The 26,138-nt window shown below is 45.3% G+C and overlaps 2 protein-coding genes across 3 annotated transcripts; both read right to left on the reverse strand.

The window, feature by feature from the left end:
* Nucleotides 1-4,861: 4,861 nt before the first annotated feature.
* LOC116707493 (guanine nucleotide exchange C9orf72-like) lies at nt 4,862-11,394 on the reverse strand. 2 transcript variants are annotated; one of them, XM_032544859.1, is made up of 10 exons: nt 10,863-11,394; nt 9,661-10,136; nt 9,167-9,262; nt 9,015-9,079; nt 8,512-8,584; nt 8,010-8,126; nt 7,700-7,935; nt 7,526-7,583; nt 5,896-6,005; nt 4,862-5,565 (listed from the first exon to the last, which is right to left on the reverse strand). In XM_032544859.1, the coding sequence occupies exons 2-10, from the start codon at nt 10,105-10,107 to the stop codon at nt 5,379-5,381; spliced, it is 1,389 nt and encodes a 462-aa protein (XP_032400750.1). In that variant the 5' UTR covers nt 10,108-10,136; nt 10,863-11,394; the 3' UTR covers nt 4,862-5,378. The 2 variants fall into 2 exon arrangements, with proteins under 2 accessions (XP_032400750.1, XP_032400749.1); XM_032544858.1 differs by having other exon boundaries at nt 9,661-10,143.
* Nucleotides 11,395-18,856: 7,462 nt separating this feature from the next.
* Nucleotides 18,857-21,561, reverse strand: LOC116737686 (leucine-rich repeat and immunoglobulin-like domain-containing nogo receptor-interacting protein 2). Its single transcript, XM_032591038.1, has one exon. The coding sequence runs from the start codon at nt 21,502-21,504 to the stop codon at nt 19,669-19,671; it is 1,836 nt and encodes a 611-aa protein (XP_032446929.1). The 5' UTR covers nt 21,505-21,561; the 3' UTR covers nt 18,857-19,668.
* Between the last annotated feature and the right edge of the window lie 4,577 nt (nt 21,562-26,138).

Here is a 26,138-nt window from a genome sequence, read left to right on the forward strand (position 1 = left end):
CTCCTCATTTCAGAGTGTTTGTTGCTCAGAAGCTCAGTGTGACTCCAGTCTGACCAGTAAGAGTCCAGTTCTGCTTGGACAAACAGTTCATGTTGGCAGGAACTTCAACTCCTCTGAGGTTTGGGGTCAGAGTTCAGGTGTCATTTGTGAAGCTCCTCAGCCGATCCCGGTTGTGAAAACAATACCTGGTTGCTATGGTTACATATCAGAACTCTCCAAGAGTAAAAAAGTGAGCGGGACAGCGTTCGTCTCCGTGTCATTATGAGACATTTTAATGACATTCTCTGAGCTTTGGGGATTATTTTCATTTCTATCTGTTTAGAGGACAACATGCTGCTGCAGAGAGACGGGTCGCCGTGTCACGTCATATTTCTTCCCCACAGAAACAGGAAGGTCTACAAGTGAGAAGTTTCTAAAAACACTCATATCCACTTAAAGGAAGGTAGAAAGTTAAACTGCTTTAGTTGTATGTTTTTATTATTAGCTGTACCAATAATTGTTATGAGTCCTTAATGTTTGAACATGGGATTTTAATAAATGAGTAAAAGTGTTTCTATTTTCACTTTCCTATTTAAAACTCAAAGTGTCTTCAGACAGGAAGTCAATGTGATGACAAAGCTGAAAAAGGAGAATTAAATCGGGTCGGTTCGGTTCCGACACACCATAAAAACATTAATGAATTCAAATCAATGCTTTATTAAGCTTCAGAGAGTATTAATGAGTCTATAATAAACGAATGAGTGGTAATATGCTGGTAAAGCAGGAACCATTCTTAAAGGTTTTCCACTTCTGACCATCAGATTCATCACTGAATTGATCAATTAATTTAGTAATCAATAAATCGCTAACTGGAGTGTACAGACTCAAAAATGCAATCTGCTGAAAAAATTAACTTATTCAGAGCAGTAATTAAGCCAAAACTATACAAAAATGAAACATTTTGCATTTCAGATAAAAAACGTACATTTTTTAAATTCTTTGACAGATTTTAGATGTTAAATTTATCCAGATTTGATCATCAATTTTCAACACATTATTACCAAAGCTGTAACCTGTTGGTGTTTATCTGTACTAGAGGAAATTCATGTTTTTATTTAGTATTAGAAAAATCTGGTGCCTTCTCTGTCAGTGACCCAATCATTTCCTTGCAGAGCTTCCTGTAAGGCCAGTTCAGCTTCTGAAACTTTATGGAATAAAGTGCCGCTCTGGGTGACTCACCTGTAACCTGTCAACTCAGGTAAACTCGTTTCAGTTTTACTAACAACTGTGTTATTGCCTGCAGTAACGTACGCTGAAGTTAGCGTCTGATTTCAACTCCATCAGGAAGCTGGATGACATCTGATGAACTAAAATCTAAAACACTGAAAATGGTCAAACCGTAATTCATCGGTCAGCTGATTCAAGCGGATCTGATGTTTTTTTTAAGGGAAGTTCAGATCAATTTCAGGGTTTTAAACTACCAGTTTCAGATGGATCATTTATCGTGAAAAATCTATTAAAATCATAAGAATTTTGATAAATTCCAATTTGGTGATGTTTAAAAAACTGACAACATTGTTGAAATCTTCATTTTTACCATTTTCTACATTGTTCATGAGCATTTAAAAAAACAACACCAGTAAATTGAAAGTATGACTAAATGCAGTTTGTGTGCAGCTAAATGAGAGCAATCAGATCTCTGGCGCCCTGAAGAAGTTTATTTCACATGGAAATGTTTTAGAGCAGCAATGTTTATATTTATGGAGCCATTATGCTGTAATTAAGCATCAAAAATGTTCAGTAAAATCTCTGAATACGGTACAGACTATATATTATTTCTGAAAGGAGCTTATTCTAACATATATACACTATTGTATATACTAAGTATGAGTTTCATAAGTTTATATTGGGAGAACGTATATGAAAAAGTGTTTCTTCTGCTTAAAATCTGTTATGTAATTACATTATTTGTTTGTATTAATTTATTTTAGTCACTTTTTTTTACCAAATACTTTAAAAATCTTGAGTAATTTCTAGTTTTTAACTTTTATTTGAGTAAAAACACATAATACTGCTACTCTGACTGGATTACAATGTTTATTCACCACTAACCAAGCCTGGATTAAACATTATTTTTTAATTTATGAAAAGCACAATTTCAACACTATGGTCATTTTTACTCATTTTAGAGAAAGAATAAAGGCAAATGAATCATGAATTGGGTTTTGAAGTGTAGAATTATCTGCCCCGGTTTGATCCGTCCAAGTATTTCAGATTTTAGCTGATTAAAGGCAGCCTAAATATGCGGAACAGCCCTTTACTGAAGCCGCGATTCAGAAGCCAACTTCGGCGATCTCTGGACCGAACCCCGCCTCTCTGACCGAACCAGAACCCGACAGTTCGGGATATAAACAATTCTGATATCTAGACTGGGTGTAAACAAGACAAAAATATGAACTTGACATTTTCATGCAAAGCGCTAATTCTGGACTAATTCCTTATTCTGCTGAACTGGAAGCCAAAACGAACCGCATGCAGCGCATTTTATGAAGACACAAGTAGAGACGTGATTCTAAATCCCAGCGAACCCGTCCAGAACCACCTGGCGGTTCCGTTTCAGCTCCACAGTTTTTAAGTCTCTCCAACATCGTTAGCATTACGGCTAGCCGCTAGCCTGCTAACGAAGCAGGCCGCGCCTATTGGCTTCTCCCGTTCCTCCCACACACCGAGCTCCATTACTGAGAGCGGCCTACCGTAGAACTCCCGGTACGGGAGCAGGTCTCATCCTGGCTCCAGTCAACCAGCAGCAGCCGCCCTTCTGTCGGGATCCACACCTAGCATCCTCTCTTCACTATTTACACGGCTGTACGCCACTGAGTGTTTCTTCCTGCTCTTACCCGAGCTGTCACACAACTGACCAATCAAGAAAAAGTAGCCGTTCAGCAGCTAACCAATCAAATAAAATCTTGGTTAAGTCCACGCCCACCTCGGATTTTTTACCTATCGACACGATCGTTTATGGACGATGGAATTAAAGGAAGGTTGTTTTGATATTTAACCTCAAAGAAACGTGATTTAAAGCGTAAACAAGGGAGATTTTTTTTATTTAAATCTACAAAGTGAAGAAATTTATTTCCAGAAAAGTTCACTTTATTCCAGAAATTTCTTCTCTTTTATAAAGGTTTTGACTTGAATATTAGCCTGTATGTTTAGTAAATTTATAAGTATGGTTTTTATTTTTCAGAGTTTGACTTCGTTGAGCCTTATGATAAATATTAGCCTTATTAATATTCCACACATTTAAAGTTTGTGAGACATGTGCACTGTAAAAAATTATTTTGCAGGCAAATCAACTCCAGTAGCAATTTATAGCCTACTTTTAGTTAGTGGTTTAGGTTAACCTGAACTATTTCTTCTGTCATGCAGCAACAGGCTCAGGCTGCTGGAAGACTTAACTTTATTCTCCTACTACTCTCCAGTTTTGTGGTATTTGCTGTTATTTCAACTCTTTGTTCTTTTCTCACAATAGAAGCTACAGCTGGTGTAGCGTTCTGTAACACCGTCCTACTGCTGCTAACTACCTAAAGCTCTCCTTCTGCAGATGATTTAACCCTGTAGCCTTGTAAACAAGACTAATGCTAAAAGCTAAAGTAAAGGCTACAGCTAAAGGCTAAAGGTAAAGGCTAAAGCATTATGGATGTTGTGGGGTTTTTTTTTTGTAATTTTATCTGTGGTTGTTCTTCACTGCCTGCAAAGTAAACTGATGCTTGGAGACGGTGGAGTTTCCAGCCTTTAAACCGACTCACAGCTGGAGCTGCTGCTGCCATTAATGCTTCGCTTTTCTTTAGCAGAAAGTTCTCCTGGATCACGCCTTCTGGGTTGTTTTGTGTGGCAGCTGGTTCTGGTTCTGCTGGAGATTTCTTCCCGGTAACGGGGCGGAGCCAGTCGCTGCACGACTCTGGAACAAGCAGTTCCCCTCCAAAACACGTGGTGGCAGCAGTGATCCCAATATACTCCTGTATTCATTATATAGCAAGTATTTTCTGTCTTTAGTGAATTATTTTGAAAATACGGATGTTGTGCTCTGAAGTGGCTCAAAGTTTTTTCTCTCTGCTGTCGCTGCATGCATGCTGAGAATGAGGGATTGTACTCTGTCGCCCCCTGCTGGCCAGGAGGAGTGAACGCCGCAGCGACAGGATGCTCTGCTGGTTTTCCTTAGAGAGAAACTTTTTAAACTAATCTGAATCATAGCCTGAGCTTAGTGCTTTAATTAATAAGTGTTTTCTCTGCACCAAGCTGAGGCTGCTGTCCCCCGAGGAGGTTTAAATTCTCCTAAGTGCATTTGGGCACCATCTTTGGTCCATCAGCAGGAGGACTTAGAGCTGCTGTTTATTTGCTAAACCTCCTGGGTGTTTGTTAAACCTGTAAGCAGGTAAGTTGTCCTTCAGACCCGCCTGCTCCCTGACGGACGTCCGGCTCTGAGCAGCGCTAACAGCATTAGCAGCTTTCTGTCTGCTGAAGTCCTGAAGGACGTCGCTGCTGCAGACTTTCTACATAATTAGCAGCTTGTCTTAGTTTAAATATGCAGCACTGAAGGATCTCAGAGGAAATGTAAATATACTCAGGCTGTTGTGGAAGGTGAGGCGCTTTTGGCGCGGCTCTTCAGGGACGCTGGGATGGAAAACTGCAGTTTCATTACTGACGAGTTTCATGTTTTAACCTCTAATTGGGATTCTACATTCAGAGCTGGTGGTTCTGTGTGGAAACCACAACCAGTGAGGACCGAACTGGAGAAAAGTTCAAAAATTAAATGACTGAAAGACGGATGGATGACTGGTTGGTTGGTTGGATTCAGTTCAGCTACAAAGGAAGTAAACAGTTCTGATGTTTTATTTAACCTTTATTCCTGAAACGTTTCTTGCTGATGGACAGAAAACAAACAGCTGAGAAAAGCATCGACAAAATAAGGTAAAACATGAAACAACTCAGGTCCTGACAGCCAATCAGAGAATGGCAGAGAACCCTGACAGCCAATCAGAGAATGGCAGAGAACCCTGACAGCCAATCAGAGAATGGCAGAACAGAGTGTGAAGCTTTTAATCTCAGCAGCTTTGCTGATTTATCGTCTATAAACTTTAAATGTTTGGCTCACAGTTGAGCCGGAGTTTAATAACTCGTCATAATTTAAATTATTCATGATTATAAAATATTAAAAAGCTCCAGTTGTCTCCCAACTTCAGCACATTTAAAATAAATATCAGCTTAAATCCAAGTTAACATCAGACCGAATTCTGGTTCCTGGAGACGAAGGAAGCTACCAACTTCAGTCAGAACCAGCCGTCTGAATACTGGACCAGAACCCGGTCCGACCCGGTTATACCCGGTTTGACCTGGTGGGGTCAGAAGCTCATGAGCACGTCCCTCTCCTGCACGCTGGTGTAGAACGGCTTCCCGAACACGAAGGAGTGAAGCCCTGCCCTCAGCTTCTCGGCCATCGCCATGACGATGTTCAGGTCCCCCTCGGCCTTCAGGTCCAGGTCCGCCTTCAGGTTCCGGAGGGCCCGGAACGGCTTCTTCCCTTTCTGCCTGTGAACAGAGGTCAGCTCGGTTTGATCAGCTTAATACATATTTAATAACTAAAGATCAATAATTTCTACTGGTAACAGATTCATGTTTGTTTCTGATCAGTTTGTCCTGATTTAAAACCAAAAGGTTTTTATTTACAACTTCTGGTGCTGGGGAACAAATCTGGATCGGGCCGCAAAAACATCAGCCCAAGGGCCACAAATGGCCCACGAGCCGCACTACGGACCCCCGGTCAGAGGGGATAAACCCCACCAGGGTCACAGGTCATCGTCCTGCTGGGTTTCAGACGTGCCCGCAGCATGACGCTGCCCCCGCCGTGCGGCCTCTTACGTCTCGTCCTCGATGTACTTGAGCAGCGTGAGCGCCTTGCGGTGCAGCAGCAGCAGGAACTGGGCCAGGTAGGAGCTCCTGAGGGCCAGGCCGGGCTTCAGCAGGAACACCTGGAGGAAAGAGGCAGCAGCCTCAATTATTCAGTTCAACACATCAAACTGTTTCTGTTCGTTTGGCAGCAGCTTCTGCTTCCTGCCCTTCACAACAGGTCAGGCCGGTGTTGCCATGGCGATTAGAACAGGCACCAGCCCCAACCTGTCCAGTTTTCCCAGTTTTAGGATGTTTTTCCTGTCTGGTTTCTCCCAGTGGATTATCAGCCTGGCAGCCACCAGTCTAGGCACTACTTTATGTATTTCAGGTTTTTTTCCTTTTTTAAGACTTTATAGTTGGTGTTTAGGTATTATTAATAATGTCTTCCAATAACACATAATTACCTGGTGGTGTTTTACAATTTCCTGCCAACTTTAAGTATTTTTTTAACTTCAAAACACAGCAGGCCGCTGGATGACTAAGCTAGCTAACTACCACTTAGCTAACTACCAGTTAGCTAACTACTACATAGCTAGCCACATAGCTTAGGTCACCACCGGGCTAGCTAATTACCACTTAGCTATCTACCGTTTTAGCTAATTACCACTTAGCTAACTACCAGTTAGCCAACTACCACCTAGCTAACTCCCACTTAGCTAACTACCAGGTTAATTGGTTTTCTGGAGTCAACATGGTTTCTGACTCCTGCAGGGTAAAACTATTTTTTATCAACTATAGTTAATTTCAATCATTTAATAATAATATATGGGGCGTGCCGTGGTGGCGTAGCGGATGGCGTGACCCACATTTGGAGGCCTTGAGTCCTCGACGCGGCCGTCGCGGGTTCGATTCCCGGACCCGGCGACATTTGCCGCATGTCTTCCCCCCTCTCCTTTCCTGTCAGCCTACTATCATATAAGGGACACTAGAGCCCACAAAAGACCCCCTGGAGGGGAGAAAAAAACAATAATAATATACTGTATGTCACAATAGACATGTGATTATGTCTATTGTGACAGTGGAGCAGTTGGTAGCACTGTTGCCTTGCAGCAAGAAGGTCCTGGGTTCGATTCCCGGCCTAGGGTCTTTCTGCATGGAGCTAGCATGGAGTTAGCATGTTCCCCCTGTGCATGGTGGGTTCTTCCTCCCACAGTCCAAAAGCATGACTGTCAGGTTAATTGGTCTCTCTAAATTCTCCCTAGGTGTGAGTGTGGTTGTTTGTCCTGTGTGTCTCTGTGTTGCCCTGGCGATGGACTGGTGACCTGACCAGGTGACCCCGCCTCTCACCTGTTGACAGCTGGAGACCAGCAGCCCCCTGACTCCAATGGGATAAGGCAGGAAGAACATGGACGGATGTGATCAGAATCAATAGATAATATTTAGTGAACGCTGATCCAGAACCGCACAGCATTCTGGGTGATGTAGGCAGAGGAAAGAACTGCTCAACCTCTCAGCCAAGCCAGGTTGGTGGAATCAGCCAACTAACTCACTCTTTGGTTACCAAGGAATAGCCTGGTTTGTGGTTACCTAGCAACAGCCTGCTGAGTAACTTGCAGCAGCAGTTTCATGTTTCATAACTCCCTCAATAAAAACGTCTCACCTCGTCTATGAAGGATCTGACCAACGTGTCGGTATGCAGGACATCCTGGAAGATGTTCCTGGGAAATGAAGGACGAACATCTCATTGGTTACCTATCAAATAAACACCTGGGGGCGGGGCTTACAGATTGGGGTGGGATTTAAGAGTTTGGGGTGGGGCTTAAGGAGAGCTTACAGGTCCGGAGTGAAGGTTTCGTCTGTGTGGATCACGGTTTCCGGCGGGATGTCGTCCTCACTGTCGGTCTTCCACAGCGTGTTGAGCTCAGAGCGCATGTAGCGCCGCTGGTTGAAGGTGTGTTCGTGGCACGGCGGCATCTGCTTCACGGTGTTGATGTCCACGTCGATGTGCGTGGTCGGGTACGGCGCGTACAGCACCTGGCGGAACGGCAGCACGAAGCTGCCCGTGGAGTCCTGGAAGCAGACAGCGGCAGCGTCAGACGGCGGGTCAAAGCAGGCCTGCAGAACCGCGCGGCGCTGGCAGATACCTTCAGGAGTCCCTGGACGAACAGACCCGTGTCGTACTTGAAGGAGGAGCTGGCCCGGCAGAGGCGGGAACACTTCCTCTCAGCTGGAGTCAGGAACAGGCAGAGCGTCCGGACGATCTGGTGACACATGAGCAGAACCTCAGAAAACTGGAGGAATATCCACTCAGAGGTTTTTAAGTCTCCAGGTCCATCCAGAACCAGTTGGGTCCAGTTTGGCTCAGCTGCTAGGATATGTGCTAGCATCAGCAGAACAGCGTTCCACACCGTTAGCAGAAGCTAACACTGCAGCGCATGGTGCTATAGCATTTCACAAAAGCTAATGCCATAGCGCTACGCTAACATGGTATTTAGTACAGGCTAGTGCTATTCTAAAATGGTGTTTAGCAGAAGCTAACAGTAAGGTGCCACACTATTTAAATTAGATGTGCTGTTAGCGCATTAGCAGGTTAGCAGGGGTGAGCCCGGTGATGAGTTTACACGCGGTTGGTTCCAGTAAACTCACCTTGTTTACTTTCTCTGGGTTGCTTCCGACCACGACGGAGCAGCCGCACGTCTGCAGATGGGAGCTGATGGCTCTGGAAGACAGATGCTTGAAAATTAGAGCCAGTTAGTATCCAATTAGCTCTGCTGATCAAATGAGCCATTCTACAGTGCTAACTGCAGTCAGTGAGTCTGGGGATCTGGATGTGTGGAGCAGATGAACAAGTCATCTCAGGATGGTTTTCTATGGTCACATATTTGGTCTTGTCCTGCTGTTAATCCCAGTCTGGAGCTAAAAGACGCTTTGAAATGACTTTTTAAATCATCACAGAAGGCCAAGCCCACAAATCCTCTCAGCTGTGCCCATTTAAGGCTCTAAAGCTGGCCTCCTGCTCACTGGCGGGCGATTCCTCCGTCTCGGTTTCTCTGGGGAGAAGCTGAGCTGGGAGAGCGCCATCACTCATCATCAGGTGGCTGACGGGTGTTAAACGACCATTGTTTGTCATCTGTCTCCATTAGGCTTACTTGTGGAGGAAGCCCTCATGGCAGCTGTCCCCGATGTCGTCATCATTTAGCACGGTGTCTCTGATCTGCTCCACAGGAAACAAACCGTCCAGATCAGAGAAAACCTGATTTAAATGCTAGAAAATAAAACCAAGCACCAGATCTCAGCTTACGTCTATTTCTTCAGGCACGCAGTGAGACTTCATGGAGGCCAGCAGCTCCATGATGGGGGCGATCTCCAGGCTCAGCACTGAGATGATGTTGTAGCCCTGAAAGTTACAGGGAGCAAGAAACTATGAGCTTCACACAGCAACCCGGTTCTGATCAGGTTCTGACCAGGTTTATGGACAATGGAGAAAAACTTAACATCGACTCAGAGACGAGAAACACGGTACTGAGCGGAAGCTAACGCTAAAGCAACACAGTGTTTACTGCCAGCTAATGCTAAAGCGCTAAAGCAACACAGTGTTTACAGACAGCTAACGCTAAAGCGCTAAGGCAACACAGTGTTTACAGACAGCTAACGCTAAAGCGCTAAGGCAACACAGTGTTTACAGACAGCTAACGCTAAAGCGCTAAGGCAACACAGTGTTTACAGACAGCTAACGCTAAAGCGCTAAGGCAACACAGTGTTTACAGACAGCTAACGCTAAAGTTCTCCCCAAACCTTCTGCATCCAGATGCGTCCTTTGCGGATGCCGTGTGTGAGCCGCTCCACGCAGGCGGCGTGCAGCGGCAGGTAGAAGGCCAGCTCGGTCTGCGGCAGGATGACGGACAGGGCGCACGTGTTCTTGTCGCCCTTTAGCTCGCCGTCGAAGATCAGAGACACGATGATGACACCTTTCTCTGCCAAGACGAAGAACTTGACGTCCACGGCGCCGCACTCGGCGTTGCGCAGGATCTCTCCGTTCAGCGTGTGGTTGGCCAGGAAGGTGACCTCGCCGTCGCTCAGCGACATCGGCTGCTCGCCGCGCGGCGCCCACATGTGGCGCACGCGAGGCCCCAGGATGTTGTCCCAGTAGGCAAAGGTGGCGGCCAGCAGGGGGCACTCTCCCTCCACCGCTACCTCTGTCTTCGCTACGGCCGGGGACTGGGGGGGACAGCCGGAGGACATTTGACCGGAGACGTCTCCCTCTAATTTAGCTACAGCGTTAACAGAAAATGAAGATTATAAAATCAGTTGGACGCAGAAGACATGTCCAGATGACCAAACGTCTCCGTCCTCTGGGACAGGTGTCAGAGTTCAGACTTCAACATGGATGGACATAAAGATGGACAAACTGATGGTGGGACAGATCTCTGTCCCACCATCTATCAGCTCTGCCCATATTTGTCCCAACCAGTAAAATCTTTGCCTCCAGACGGAAGTCCTGCAGAAGGAGGAGACGCTCAGTATGTTGGACAGACGATGTGGGAGGAGTCAAGGAGGCGGAGCTTCATGGAGGTGTTGGTGACGTCAGAGGAAGGTCTGGGATGGGGACAGAAATGAAAGCAGCTCCCAGAGGAACTGAAAGTGAGCAGAGAGAACTCCCTGCAGTCAGCTGAGCCGGAACCAGAGTCCATGAAGAAAAGCAGAACTTCCCGGTTCTGCTGCTGATTCAGCCGAACACACAGCAGACGGAGTCTTTTCTACACAGTTCGGTTCCTGTGCTGACATAATCTGCATCATCCCGACAGATTAAAATCACAGATTATAGATGGAAACTATGAGTCCGCTGAGGCGGAACATTTTGGATTTAATCCTTTAAATTAGCTTTAATTTAAATGGATCCTAAACACGTGACCTGCGTACTGATGAGCGTAAAAACGGTCAAAATGAGAGTTATAGCAACAAGCCAACAGGAAGCGGATCACATGGTTCTGACTCACCTTTCCTGTCCTTCCCGAACCGAACCGCCGAACTGCAGCTGGGTCCAGCCCCTCCTGATAACCTCCAGTTTAACGGTGGCTAGCTGCCTGCTGGTTTGTTGTGCTGTTTTCACTTTTCCTCGTACGTCACATGACGTCAGCGTCCAGGCGGCGCAGCGGCCTCTGCTGGTCGAGGCAACGCGGTGCACCGGGAGTCATGATGATGTCACTTTTAGAATCAGTTCCCGGACCATAAATAACTAAAAATCTAAATAAATGGGTTTAACTGCCACAGAACTGGACGGGTTCGCCTTTAGGCTTCATCTCCTGATGGTGCAGTTCAGTTTAAAAGCATGTATGCTGTTAGTGACGGTACGTCAGGTTTACCGACGCACCAGAAACATGAACAAAAGGTTCCAACAGGTTTATCTGTGCTACCCGTAAATCCGTCCTTTTGGGAAGCAGCGGGGTGAACTGACCTGTTTACACAGCCTTTCAATGTCGGCTTCATGTTTTCTCCAGTTCGGATAAAAGCTGCTCTATAACAGCAGGCAGGAGGAAACAAACGTTGATCATGTGACAAGTGGGTGGAGACTGCTGTCCTCTCACCTGTCTACCCGCCACTTCCTGTCTACCTTCCACTTCCTGTCTACCCGCCACTTCCTGTCTACCTTCCACTTCCTGTCTACCCGCCACTTCCTGTCTACCTTCCACTTCCTGTCTACCTGCTGCTGGCTTTAGGCTCATCAGTGATTCTGAGTCTGGATTTCTCAGATTATGTAACATGATGACACCTATTAGGGTTAAGGGTTAGGGGTTAAAGGCTAAGGGTTAGGGTAACTCTCGGCCCGGCTGCTCACCTCGTTCTGCTCCAGTTGTTGCGGTAATCTCACCTGGTGTCTGAGCCCAGGTTGTCTGTCCTCATCAGCTCACCTTCTTGCTTCAGCAGCAGGATCTCACCAGAACCCAGAAACAGGTCGGCTGCTGCGTTCGGGTCGTCAGTCCTCCGGGTCCGGTCCTTCCCTCCTGGTGCACAGCGCTTCTCCCAGCGGGACGGTTAGATCAGCCGCAGCAGATCGATCAGCAGATGATCGATCCTCTGGTTTACCCAGCGGCCGTTATTATTGACCCAACCTGAGTTTGGACCAACAGGTAACAGCAGGACGAGTTCTGGAAGTCTCGGTTCAAACTCAAGACATTTTCTGATTCAGCCACAGAAGATGTTGGAAGATGGAAATGTTTCTGATAATGTCAGATCAAACCCAGACAGGATGAGGTTCTGGAAGAAAAACGTGACCAGTGACTGTCAGAAAACAGAAACGGGTCGGTCAGTACCGACCCGCAGAATGCTCTCTCACATCCTGCTGATTTATTCTGCACTTTCAGGCCGTCTGACAGAAACTGATGAACGTCGTTGTTCTTATTAACTTCCGATACCTTCACAGGGAGAGCAAACACGTAAAAGGTTTGTGAGGATTTTACACACTGTGACGTTTTTGTGATATTTCATAAGCAGAATCTGAGTCTGTGACCACAGGCTCCCCTCCAGTCAGAGCAAAATCACATTCAGCTCACATAACAACATCCACACCACATTTCCTCTCATATCTCCTGATTCCTGCTCCATCCCCTGCAGCCGCCTGCAGCCCCAAACCAACCGAGAGCTTCATCGCCGCTCCGCAGCCCAACCAGCCAGGCGATAAATGGGCCGACGCCAAAACAAAACCAGATCAACTTTCCAAGGTCAGTGAGCATCGCAGCGTTCAGCCTCCGGCCGCGCTGCTGATGTGGTTTCACTCTGAGAGCCGCCGTCCTTCACTGCAAACAGCACTTTATGTTTTCACAGCCAGACTCTTCTCACGCCCCGTTTGGACACAAATCTGAGTCTTTCCTCTCCAACCCACTGCTATAAATACCGTACGCACTCTGCTCTGAAGAAAACTCTCTGAGGTCAGGCAGACTGAAGGATTTCTTCTTCAGTGTTCAGAGTTTCTCCACTTCCTTACTCCTTTCCGTCTCTTCAGACATGTAATCACGCTGTAAGCTAAAACACGGCATGCTTCGTGCTGCTGCCCTTCATGGTGCTCCCACAACGTTTTGGTGTCAGTCTGGAGTTTGATCCCTTCTTAGATTCATAAGAAATCTTTCAGAGGAACCTGGAAGTGATTTTCTGGCAGCAGTGTAACGTTTGATGAGCAGGTCAATGCTATAATCTAAGCTAGCTCTCCACCAGCCCAGTCCAGTCCACTTCAGCCCGACTCCAACCCACCTGTCTAGTCAAAGTCCGGTTCAGTTGGTGAGGTGTGAACGCTAACCGACCTCTGACCTCTGGTCCTAAAGACCTCGGTCTGGGTTTGGTTTGAATGCGAATGGTAAGCGGACCGGTTAACTGCTGTTAGCAATTCAAGCTAACTATAAAGTTTTCACTGCATTTCCAATCCAACATGGCCGCTTCATGTTCAGGTCAGTTCAGTTACTTTAACTATGGAAGATTTTAGAACTGGAGTAAAACTCAGCAGGTTATTGCTGGTTTTGGAGAAACCTGCGACTTTCCCTCTTCAGATTCTGATGTTTACACATTTTTCTGTTCATCTTTTTAAATTCAAACTTGATGACAAATAATCTCAATTTATTTGATCTCCCTGACCCCTGACCTTTTCTAATGGTGACGTAGTTTAGCTCACTTTATCGAGCTTAAATTAGCTAATTTTATCTTTGTTCAGTTTAGCTTAGCTCATTTATTAGCATATCATGGCTTAGCCTTAATGCCTGAATGTTTTTTTATCTGAGTTTATCTGAAATTAACTCATTTTATCTTTGCTTAATCCTTAGTTTAGCATAGCTTAGCTTTCCAAGGTTTATCATATTCCAGATTGTCTTAGTTTAGCTGAAATTAGCCCAGATTATCATATTTTAGTTTATACCTTAGCATATCGTAGCTTAGCCTTCTGAGGTTTGTTGTATTTCAGTTTAATTTATCTCTCCTTAACTTGGCTTAGCTTGGCTAACACTTTAGCATATTTAAGCTTAGCATTGCTAGGTATATTGTATTTACCATCGCTTTTTTTTTTTGCTTAATTTAGCTTAGCTTATACCTTAATGTATCATCGTTTAGCTTTCCAAAGTTTATTGTGTTTCAGTTTAGCTTAAATTAGCTCATATTATCGTCACTTGGATTATTTTAGCTAGCTATATCTTTAGCGTATCTTAGCTTAGCCTTCGTAAACTCATGGTGTCTCAGTGTAGGTGAACTAATTTTATTTTGCAGTTTATATTTATTTTATAGCATAGCTCAGCTGATCAGGAGAAATGTTGTAATATCTTCATGTTTTCATTGTTTACAGCTTTATTTCCATTTAATCCGGAGTAAAGATCCAGAAAGGAGAAACACATCCTGACTGGATTTATTTTCTCTGCCTGCCAAACTCTTCCTCAGTCGTTTTCAGCCTCATCATTTACTTCATAAAGTGACAGAAGCTCCCGGTCGCTGCCACACGGCGGTTATTTTAAACTGCTGTGTTTCTATTTCCATTTGATCCATGATCCGTCTAACGCTGCGTGCGTCTTCACCTCTGGAAACGAGTGGGAGGCGATTCTGCCTCTGAGGCTGTTTCACCTTTCAGCCCAATTTATGGAGAGAAGAACGGAAACGTTAAATGGTGGATTTAACGCTGACTAACATCAGACTTTGTTAAAATACATTTACTATAATATAAATACTGTATCTTCATTTCTCAGGATTTAACAAAAACTTTTCAGGTTTTTAGAGAGAAAATTTACTGATTTGTTTTGATCAGATTTTTTTTACTATCATGACTTTGGATATTATTTATAAACTCTGAAGCTTCGGGGCTTTTGGGTAAACATGGATCGTTTTAGACCTGATGTTTCTGCTGTAAACCAGCACCAGGGTTCAGACACGGCAGTGGCAGCGTGATGGTCTGGGATGCGTTGCTGCATCAGAACCGGGATGACTTGTTGTCAGAACCACAAATCCAGAAGATTCTGGAGGAAACCGTCAGTTTGTGGCTCAAATGCTGCAGATTGTGACCCGATGGAACCGAATCTAAGCGTGTATATTTGTTGAATGTACACAAGGACCTGGTTTGGCAAATGGATCATCAAACATTTCCTCCCTATAAGAGGCTTCCTGTGCAGGAGGAATCAGACACGGAGCCCGAGGGCCTGATGGGGGACGACGAAACATCCTACATTTATTCTGGAGATGCTGGTTTGCACAAAAAGTATGGACTTTAACGTTGCCTTGGCTATATGAAGATTTATCTTATGAAATGATTGTTAATGGATTAATGAAAGATGACTGGGAGAAAAATGACTTTCTCTGGCGGATAGTTAATTGCATAAAAGATGCTATTTGGAGAGCAAGAAACATTTTAACATTTAAAAACATGAAGTTGTTGAAACAACGGTAAGAAAAAGTTGGTAATTTAGTTATAGATTATATTTTAAAGAACCCATTAGGTATTAAAATAAAGATAAAATACTAATATGGAAAATCCGCAGTCATCTTTCAAATAATTGAAAATTATTGATGTGTTGACATAAGGAAAAATATATTTTTCTTTTGCCTTCTTGTGTATTTTGTAACATGAGAAAAATTTTAACTTTTGTTACAAAAATTGTTTGTCTTTGGATTTATTTGTAAAGACTGAATAAAAACTGAAAAAGTGAAAGTGGACTTTCTGCAGGAATGAGAAAACAATAACTTCAAAATGTCTGTGCAGTGAAAACCCGAAACCAACAGGCTTTATAAAACCAGTGTCAAATATTCAGGTCTTAATAAACCGTTTCCAGACGATCCATCGGGTTGCAAACGCCTCATGAATTATTAATGCAGCTAATTGGGGATTTTAAGTAGAAAGAGCCAATTGGCAGGCTGAGCGTTTCTGCTGAGAGGTTACAGAGTCAGAGCTCGTCTTCATTAGCATCACGGCTCCTGCAGAGCAGCAGGCGGCAGAGAGACGGAGCGGCTGCAGCAGCCCAGAAAGTCCAGAGCTGCAGCAGCCTGCTTCATGCTTCTAAAACACCAAAACTCACAAAGCGGCTTTATTTCCACTTCAAATATGACCAACTTCTCTTACAGGTAACTTTTCAGCATGATATAGGAGTTGGTTTTCAGTCAATAATTCATTAATATTTGATAAAAATGAATATTTTCATCAAACATTAATATTACATTATGTATGTTTGCAAAGAAGCAAACATTTCTAAAAGTTACACCATGCAGCAGTTGAACTGTGTAATATCAGCTGATTTAGTTCTATAAACAGGCTGATAGCATTAGCGATAGCAATAAACTGAACTATGAAAAGACTCAGTTCAGTTCGGATCAAAACATTCCTTCACCAAACGGAAACAAAATGAAGGTCAGACTTTAGCCTTTGGAGGATTTCTCTTTAGGCTAAAGACCACGAGCTGTTGGTCCTGCTAGCGCTAGGCTAGCACGTTAGCTTTGGTTGTATTTACCCAGAATGCCCTGCGCTGTAGTCCACTTCCTGCTTTTGGAGCGTCTCCGGTCCCCTTGGCGTTCACATTCAAACCAAACCCAGACCGAGGTTTGGAGGACCAGAGGTCAGAGGTCGGATAGCGTTCACACCTCATCAACAGAACCAGAGTTTATAGGCAAATGGACTGGAGTCGGATTAAAGCGGACTAACCAGGACCGATGTGAACGCTGCCGCCTGCTGTTGGCCCTCATCGGTTTTTAAACTCGTCTGTAATTGTTCTTGGTTTCTATGGCGTCATGATTTTAATTTATTTCAGTTCCTGCCCTCGGTTGACTCCATCTTGTTGTTTTGGACATGAAGTTGAGCGTGACTTCCTGCGGCGCCTGAACACATCTGAACAGGAATCAGTGCATTAATATTAATCTGAGGGCAGCGGTGAATGTGCAGCATGTGGTTCTGAGTTCCTCTGCGTTACGTAACGGCGCCGATTCTTTCACCTGGACGGATTCACATGGTCAAAGTGGCTCCGCTGAGCTGAAACCGTTCAGCTGCAGCTGATTCTCGTTTCCTCTCTTTTCTTTCTGGATGTAAATGAAACGTTTTCATTGTTTTTTTAAACTGAAGCAGCAAACATGATGCAGAGCAGAACAGTTTTTATTTTACACACAAGTTTAAAAGTTAAAAGCATGAAACTTTAATCAGCTGTTGCATCATGGGATTATCTCAGCTAATTTATCCCAGAGATGCCCCGTCGTTCACTCTGTCTAATTAGCTCTGTGACCTCTGACCTCTTCATCCGGTAGAGGCGCTGCCTCCTGCCTCCTCTGCTTGACTCCAGGCTGACCTGCAGCCCGCAGCATCATCCCTCCCAGACCAAGAAGAGCCAGTGGAACAAGGCCGGAGCTGCTCCTGCCAGGCGTTTCTTCACACATTTAAACGATTTGGAAATGAGTCCCAGCTATGGCAAGCTGTTGTACCATACAATTAGCTTCAGCTGACTAAAAATTAGCTTTGACTAGACAACTACATTTACATTATTAGGAAATCTGCATTATGATTAGTAAGAACAAGTTAAAGTAAAAACTACATTTTTACATTTCTGAATGAAGTCCATCCAGACAGCTGCCTGCAGGATTTCAGGTTTTCTGAACAAAATGATCAGAAAATCCCACCAAAAAGAAACATTTTAAAGTGAAGCTGCAGAAACTGCAGATTGATGAAAGACATCTGGAAGCTAAAACTGCTGCAGTCGATGCATCGACACGCTGGAAAGTTTCAAAAATCGTTTTTCATTTTGCTCACTTTTCATTTCTTCATTGAAATTTGAAAATGTGACGTAAATTCTGATTATTCTCTCTATTAAGTTAAACTATTGCTGTTAATCTGTGACTAGACTTAAGAAACAGCCTCAGGTCACAGACTGCAGTCTGATCATCCAGATGCATTTTTAAAGTTCAGGAAAACTTTTAGTTTAAATCCAACCTGGCTGTTTATCAGACACTGAAAAACTGAGCTGTTGTGTTTAGATTTTTTTCTCCTTAGATATTTTTGTACTATTTATTTCTTTATCTTTGTATATTATGTATATACACATAACCTGCATCTTAACTCGAGTCGAGCAAATCTCAATCTCGTAATCTGTTGATGACAATGAAAATAAATCTTATCTTATCTTAGATGATAAAACCAGCCAGAGGTTTGTTCCTGACAGCGACTCGATGTGAGAGAAACTGGAGCTGATTCCGAATCCGTCGATGGTTCTAATTACATTTCATGCAACCGAGTGACTGATTCATTCAGACTCACGGGTCTGCTGACGGTGAGGCGGTCTGCTGACACAACGCTGCGTTTTCTCCTGCAGACACACCAAGACGTTTCCCTCTGTCAACAGACCTGCTTCAACTCAGCCTGCCACTGCCATTCAGCTGGCTTCAACTTTAATGTGTCTACACTCAGAAAGAGGAAAGAAGCAGCAGTTTAGAGGTCAGAGGTCACCATGGGGTGATCTACATTCAGCATCATTAGCTGGTGTCTGCAGGGAAAATCAGTTATTATTAAATCCTTAATAAATAATAACAGTAATTCCAGACTTTGGGGTTGAATTTATTTCCTTTTGAAAATATACCCATAAATTTGTCATATGAAAACGATTATACAACCTGGAACATTTTATCACAACAGGATCACACAAATACCCCTCCACCCCCCACTTTGCCCCTCTTGCCCCCCCTTTACAAATAGTTGCCCTTCAGGGTTAATTATTTATTTTCCCCATCGTAAACATTTAAAACATCGTCAACAAAAATCAGAACAAACTAAAGGAGAACAAGAAACTACAACATTCAAAACGGCCATTTATGAAAGACCCAGACCCCTTACTGCCCCCAGACCTCCTTACTGCCCCCTGACCCTTTACTGCCCCCCAGTCCTCCTTACTGCCCCCAGACCTCCTTACTGACCCCTGACCCTTTACTGCCCCCCAGACCTCCTTACTGCCCCCAGACCTCCTTACTGACCCCTGACCCTTTACTGCCCCCCTGACCTCCTTACTGCCCCCTGACCCTTTACTGCCCCCCAGTCCTCCTTACTGCCCCCCAGACGTCCTTACTGCCCCCTGGCCAAGGTTAAACGGTCTGATCAACCTGCAGAGGGTCCAGTTGCCCGGCGGCCGTAAATCTTTGCCACCGACTCTTTTTGTCTGCCTTTGATTTATTATGATATAAAATTCGACATGACTTTCCGTTTCTCTGTTTCTGTGCAGTGGAGCAGCAGACCCGTTTTCCTGAAATGCCTTTCAAGGCTAGAAAACCAGAAGTTTTTCTACAAGGGGCTGATCTATGTTACAGTTTCTGCAGCATTTGGTCAGTAGATTCATTTGCGCGTTTGCATACAAACACCTGCTTCTGGTAGAAAAACCCAGAAAGAAAGAAAAACACTTTGGACCTCAACGCGTAGTCGCTCCACCGCACGAGAAAGGCAATGCGTGCACATGCACAAAGAAACACACACACACACACACACACACACACCCCCACACACACGTCTTTCAGGCTGCAGCTGAGATGGGACAGTTCGGTCGTGACGCTGCAGTTTGTCCCTCCTTCACCTTGATGCCACGTCGTTACTCATCGCGTCACTGAGTCACTCGCAGCACGATGTCAGTCCCATATTGATATGTCGGTTATAGATTTATATTGAGTGTACATTATGAACATCATATATCACAAGTCCACTGATCACTAGACCACCGTCAGACCCACAGCCACTAAACAGTACATCACTTTCGTTTGTCACAAATCCACTTTGTCATTAAAAAAACAAACAGACATTTTGTTTTCTGGCTGAAGCCGCAGCGTCCGTCAGATCATCTTCATGTTGACGCGACGCGGGCCGCTGGTCTCTGCCACGTCTGCGCCGCCGCCGTTGGACTTCCGGGGGACGTACTCGATGTCGAAGTTGTTCTTGTGTCGCCCTTTGCCCCGGCTCCAGGCGAACAGCAGCAGGAAGCAGAACACCACCACGCCCAGGAAGGATAGGCAGCCCATGGCGGCGGAGATCAGGATGGTCTTCATGTCGATGGGGACCGTCATGTTGTACAGCACCGTGCCGTTGCCCCAGGTGCCGTTGGGCTCCGTCAGGTAGCCGGAGCTGCGGTTGCTGTAGTGGAGCCTGTCACCGGTCCCCAGGCTCTTCACGGCCAGAGAGGCGGACAGGCTGGCGTTGCCCGCCGGGTTGCTGGCGATGCACAGGTACACGCCGCTGTCATGCAGCTCCGCTGCCTTGATCTCCAGGCTGCCGTCCGGTTGGACCTCCACGCGGCCGCTGCTCTTGGCCGTGACGTAGCGTCTGTGCGGTGTGATCCAGACTACTGAGGGCTGCGGCGCTCCCTCCGCCGTGCAGCTCAGCCGCGCCGGCTGGCCCTCGTCGGCCATCAGCAGCTGTGTGGCGTTGGGGCCGACCCGCGGCTTGGTGCAGGTCATGTACCTCGACACCAGTGGCTCCTTGAGGTCCCGTAGGGATTTGCCCAAAAGGTGCTGTGGTGCGCTGCACTCCGGCTGCAGGTCCAGGATCTGCAGCGAAGCCGGCTTGTGGCTGCTGAGCAACCAGAGCAACCGGCAATCGCACACCAGCGGGTTGCCGCCCAGGCAGAGCCGCTGCAGGGAGTCCGCCGAGGCGAACACGGCCCTCTCCAGAGAGTCCAGCCGGTTCTGGGACACATCCAGCAGCTGGAGGGACTTCAGGCCCGCGAAGGCCAGGGGTTCGATGGAGAGCAGCTGCGACCCCTGGAGGCGGAGCTCCAGCAGCTGCGGCAGAGGGCCCAGCTCCCCCTGCTGGATGTGCTGGATGCGGCAGTAGGACAGGTTGAGGTGCGTGAGGTAGAGCAGGTTGCGCAGCGCCGCTCCAGGAAAGGCAGACAGGTTGGTGTTGGTGATGAACAGGGTGGTCAGGTTGAGGCCGTGCAGCGACAGTGGCGGCAGGCTCTCCAGCAGGGGCCAGGAATCCACCTCCAGGTGGCGCAGGCGAGTCAGCCGCTTGAAGGAGAAAGGCTTGAGGAAGCTGATGCTCAGAAAGCGCATGCGCAGCTCCAGCAGGTTGTGCAGGTGGGCCAAAGCGTCGGTGGGAACCACGGTGAGGTTGGAGCGCTCCAGGGTCAGACTCTGGATGCCCAGCAGCCCCGTGAAGGCGCGCTGGGAGATGAACACCAGCTGGTTGTTGCTGACCTCCAGGAAGGTCAGCCGGTGCAGGTCCTGGAAGGCGTGGTCCAGCAGAACCACCAGCCGGTTGTGACTCAGGTCCAGGTGCGTGAGGTTGGTCAGGCCCGCCAGCACGCCCTTCGCCACCAGCATGAGCTGGTTGCTGCGCAGGTTGAGCGAGCGCAGCGCCACGTTGGAGTGGAAGCAGCCGGGCTCGGCTACGCTGATGGTGTTGTCGCTGAGGTCCAGGTCCTCCAGCTGCAGGAACGACGAGAAGTTGTAGAAGTTGATGAGGCGCAGCTTGTTCTTGCTGAGGTCCAGGGCGCGCGTCTCGATGGGGACGCCCTCCGGGATGCTGGCCAGCCGCTTGCGGTGGCAGCTGACCGACTTGGTCTGGGCGGAGCACTCGCACCGCGCGGGGCAGCCAGAGGCGGAGCCGGCCAGGACCAGCAGCAGGCCGCCGGCCAGCAGGAGGCGCCGTATGGCTCTCTTACCCACCATCACGGCAAACAGAGCAACATCACCAACAAGCCCTGCAACAAAGCAGAGCAGGAAACCAGTCAGTCAATCAATCAATGACCCTATCAGCCAGGGTTACTGGTATCACACATTTCAGCAACAAGGCAGTTCAAAGAGCCTTCCTTCATAAAAATATAAAAATAAAAAGTCATAAAAACATCATACAGTCACCAGCTGAGGCATTACGCTTTATCCAGTTCCATCATGAAAATGATCAATAAACGTCAAATATGTTGATCCATAGCAACAAAAGTCTGCAGATCGTTGTCTGTCCTCCTCTAATAAATTAATAAACTATTTTGCATTTGCAGTCAGAGTTTCTCCCAGAAAACTTGCTACTCCTGTTGCTAGCGGTGCCGAGGCAGGCCACCATGTTTCTGAGCTAAAACATGTCGGAAGTTCCAAAAATATGGAGGTGAACGACATTTCATCACGACTTGGAAACAATAGCGTGTGATGCTAACAGGTGCAGCTGGTGCATTCCCAGTTCAATGTATTTAGACTGTAAACCTAGCTGGTACTGTTAGTGGTGTATAAGACTCCTATTCACAATTAAACAACTCTGGTGACCCGCCAGGCTGATAAAATGCTGGAAATGTTTCCATTAAATGAGGAAAATTAAAATCACATCTGAAGAAGCTTAAAGTCATTAAAATCATGTCAGCGATGTAAACATGAAAATATTCATGATGTGAAAACTGTTTCGACTCGTCCCAGCAGAAAAACTTTTGATCCAAAACATGTTTTTTCTGCATTTTTTCCACTCAGTGAATTTATTTTTTGTACTTTCAATTTTGCAATTTTACATTTGAAGTAAACTCAGCTACTGTTGTGGTAATCAATGTAAGTGGATGAGTTTTTCTTCAGTTCTGGAAACGTTCTCCAGGTGACAGAAGGCCGACTTTGTAACCGTCTTTATGTGGCTCTGAAGGTTCAGAGTTCAGCTGTATCAAAGTTACTGTAATAACAAAAACATGTTGAAATAACTAAAACTGATATTAAGAAATCATTTTCATTCACTAAAATAAATAAAAACAGTAATTAATGTGGAAAAACGTAACTGGAACAATATCCTGCGTTTATAAAAATAACCAAAACATACTGAAATTATAGATGTAAGATTCGTTTTTATCAGCCTTTCAAACTGATGTGAAATTTATTTTTTCCCCACACAAACCGTGATTTGATGTCGGTAAATTATTTTGCTTCATGTACGTTAGTCTGCAAAATGGCGACAGAAAATCTTTGGATAAAACTCCAGAGTCGATCGGCTGTTGGACAAAAATTAAATACATTTTCCTTCTGTTGGGTTTTCATTACCCAGTTGTCAAGAGAAGTGGAGTTTTGATGACTACACTGAGCCCTTTGTGACAACTGAGGATGAAGAATCTGCATCTTCGCATCCCAGATGAACATCTTCTCTTTCCAGGGGATGAGGACGGCGAACTGCAGGAGGGTGATGGACTCCCAGCATGTGAAAGGTCTGACCTCGTGGAGGGGGTGTCAAGAAAATCCGAGCTCATCCCACTTCCCCATGCTGGAGATTTTAGTTTAACAGTAATAATAAATAAAGTTATCTTTAAAATGAATCACTCAAGTGACATCAAGGCCCAACAGTAGACTTAAGTGTCAATAAAGTTAGTTTAACAGTAATAATAAATAAAGTTATCTTTAAAATGAATCACTCAAGTGACATCTAGGCCCAACAGTAGACTTAAGTGTCAATAAAATAAATCTGGTTGTGTGTGTTGTTTTGTCTCATGCAAACTTTGCTTTAATTCTACTTTTTTCTATCTAATCATAAGAAATCATAGTCAGACAGAGAGAGTCATTAAACAGGAAAAGCAGGTTTCCTGGAAAAAGAGGAAGTTTCCAGCCTGCAGATTTATAAAAATAGCTGAGACTATTTCTTATTTTAAAGCATGAAAGTTTAAAGAATTAAATCTAAACATTTTGAGTAATTTGATAAGATTCAAAGTAAAATACTTATATTAATATTGGTTTACTTGTAATAATATTTACACGTACATTTGTGGGAACACTTACAAGAAAAACAAGTAACTGTAACTTTGGTATCAAATAATTAGAATCATGGATTATTCTTGGTTTCTTTTCAGAAGAACATCTGTAATAACTCACATTAAGATTATAATAAGTATAATTAATAAGTTATGGTTATAAAATCATAAATGAATGCTAAATCAGAGAAGCTGAAGAAAATAAATGTGATATAAGTTATGGTTATAAAATTATAAATGAATGCTAAATCAGAGAAGCTAAAGAAAATAAATGTGATATAAATGTGATTTTGACATTAAACTTGAAATGGTGTAGAGGGTGTAACTGCAATTAAACATCACTGATATGTTGGAGGTAGAGAGTAGGTGAAAGGTGAACGGTTAAGGGAAAAAGGGGAACTAACAGGAGAGCAGAGATGATCAACGCCTTATTTGGAGAAAAGGTGAAAGACAACGGACATAGGAGGTTGAGCAACCCTGAGACATTAGCACAGACATCAGGACATAATGTCTGAAGGACAGTGATGGATGTGAGGTCATCTGTCTAAGCAGACAGCCAATGAAAATGCACCAAAAGGGTGGATAAACCCTATATAAGGTGGGTGCAAAAGAGGAACCTTTCGTTGGATCCTCCGGGCAGCTTCGAGCCAAGAGATGGACAAAGAACTCTGCAGCTGAAGAAGAGCCGGGGCCACGGAGCCGAAGACTGTCCCGCTCATGGAGACCAACCGGTCAGGCCCACAACCTGTGGCTTCACATCGCACTTCTCTCATCAGCTGGGTTCAGACCCCAAAGACAAAGATGAAGATAAAGACAAAGGCAAAGACAAAGAAGAAGAACTGGTGCCTTTTTTCCTGCCAGCACCAAGTCCTGTGTGACCTCACCATCCATGCGGAGAAGAAGCTCATCAGACCTACAGAGATCCCTGCCTTCGCTGATCAACTTCCTCCTCCTGCTGCAGCACCTTCTTCATCATCAGACCTACAGAGATTCCTGCCTTCGCTGATCAACATCTTCCTCCTGCTGCAACACCTTCTTCATCATCAAGCCAGGTCTGGGGTTCGAAACGTCAAACTCCGTCCGTCTCTCTCAAAGGTTCCCTTTTTTTAGTTTTCAGTGTCAGCAGTAGGGAAAGACAGACTAGATGATTGATTTTACTTATTTGATTATTTCTGCTACTGAATTAAGCTGTACTGACCCTTGCAAAACTGCCTTACTAATAAAATATTTAGCATAAAGAAAATCTAAAAGATGTTGTGGACATTCAGTTAATGAGTCACCTTAAGGTTCTTTGATGGTTGTAAAATAGCTGTGATGTTTGATTCTGGAGAGGAAAAAGTTTAAAATGTTTTTAGGTTGCTGGTAGCCCAAATTTAAAACGTCATCCTTGGGACTCACCCGAGTCACTAAAACCTACCTGGTTCAATAAGAAATGCAAGTTGTAAAATAGAGAACGAGCGACCGTTAACAGGTGTGCTCTGTGAAACTAGTTGGCTGTAGGCTGCTCAGTCTGGCTAATTCACAGGGGGAAGAAGGGTGGGACACCTGGATGTAGGCCGTCAGAAAACCAGGCGAATCGTTTCTCGAAACCAGCTTAAACAGAGTTTACTTCAGTTCTGGACAGGGTAAATCCCGGCAGATTTAGGAAACTCAATTAACCCGTTAGAAGGAGAGCTGGTAGCACATCTCCCCTCTCAGAAGAGGAAGTAGAGAGTGAGACAGTAGAGACAGAAAGGAGGGGGGGGGTGTTGCGCAACAACAAGTGGCGCCCAACGTGGGGCGGCGCACAACTGAGTAGGCGGGCCCCAAAGACACCAAGTCAGTGAAAACAGATGTGAGACTCTGAATAGCTCACTTGGGTCACTAACTCTTAGGGAAGAGAGTTAGTGGTGACTGATAAGGCCATCAGTCACAACCCTCGCAGTAACTGTATGGCATACAGGTGAGGGAAAGCTTCTACTGAGGATAGATGACCGGATCCAGACAGTGAAGCTAGTAGCCAACATAGTCTAGACCCATCCCTGCTCGAGAGCGCAAAGAGAGGCTTTGGGGGATAGACAACTCGAACCGACAGAGAGACGGAGTGATGGATGATCACTTCGAGGAGGAAAATCTGGGGAAGAAACCGGAGGAAGCCGGCCGCCCAGATCGTTTGGAGAAAGAGGAGACCTCAACAGAACTGCATCAGTTTCTGCACAGCTACTGTGACTCAGACCTGAAGCAAGTGGGGAAGTTGGTTCCAAGAATGAGGAACTGAAACATCAACCCCTGACAAAGGAAAGTTGGCTCAGTCTTGCTGGAGTGGTTCGTGATGTAATGCTGACAAGAATAGAAAAGACCAGCCAGCAAGCATGCACAAGAAACAAAGAAAAGTATCATCAGCTGACGATGGATGAGGAAGCACACCGCGTCCTCCACTGCAGCCATCGAGAAGACATCCGGCAACAGAACAAACACCAGCAGCTGACATCATCACACAGACGCAGACATGGTTAAAGACATCCTGCTGGACCCGGAGCTTGAAATTGGGCCAGCACAACCCACCAGTAAGAAATGACCGCAAGAAACATCTGAGAAGCCAGGACAACCAGAAGGGAC

The sequence above is a fragment of the Xiphophorus hellerii genome, chromosome 18, assembly GCF_003331165.1.
Source record: "Xiphophorus hellerii strain 12219 chromosome 18, Xiphophorus_hellerii-4.1, whole genome shotgun sequence".
Classification (NCBI taxonomy): domain Eukaryota; kingdom Metazoa; phylum Chordata; class Actinopteri; order Cyprinodontiformes; family Poeciliidae; genus Xiphophorus; species Xiphophorus hellerii.

Bases quoted from the DNA above. Each gene is read 5' to 3' on its own strand.
- LOC116707493 (XM_032544859.1), bottom strand. From the start codon at position 10,107: ATGTCCTCCGGCTGTCCCCCCCAGTCCCCGGCCGTAGCGAAGACAGAG. The intron at 9,263-9,660 runs GTTTGGGGAGAA...TGTAACTTTCAG, and splicing joins GACGCATCTGGATGCAGAAG to GGCTACAACATCATCTCAGT. The intron at 7,584-7,699 runs GTAAGCTCTCCT...TTCATTTCCCAG, and splicing joins GAAACCTTCACTCCGGACCT to GAACATCTTCCAGGATGTCC.
- LOC116737686 (XM_032591038.1), bottom strand. From the start codon at position 21,504: ATGGTGGGTAAGAGAGCCATACGGCGCCTCCTGCTGGCCGGCGGCCTG.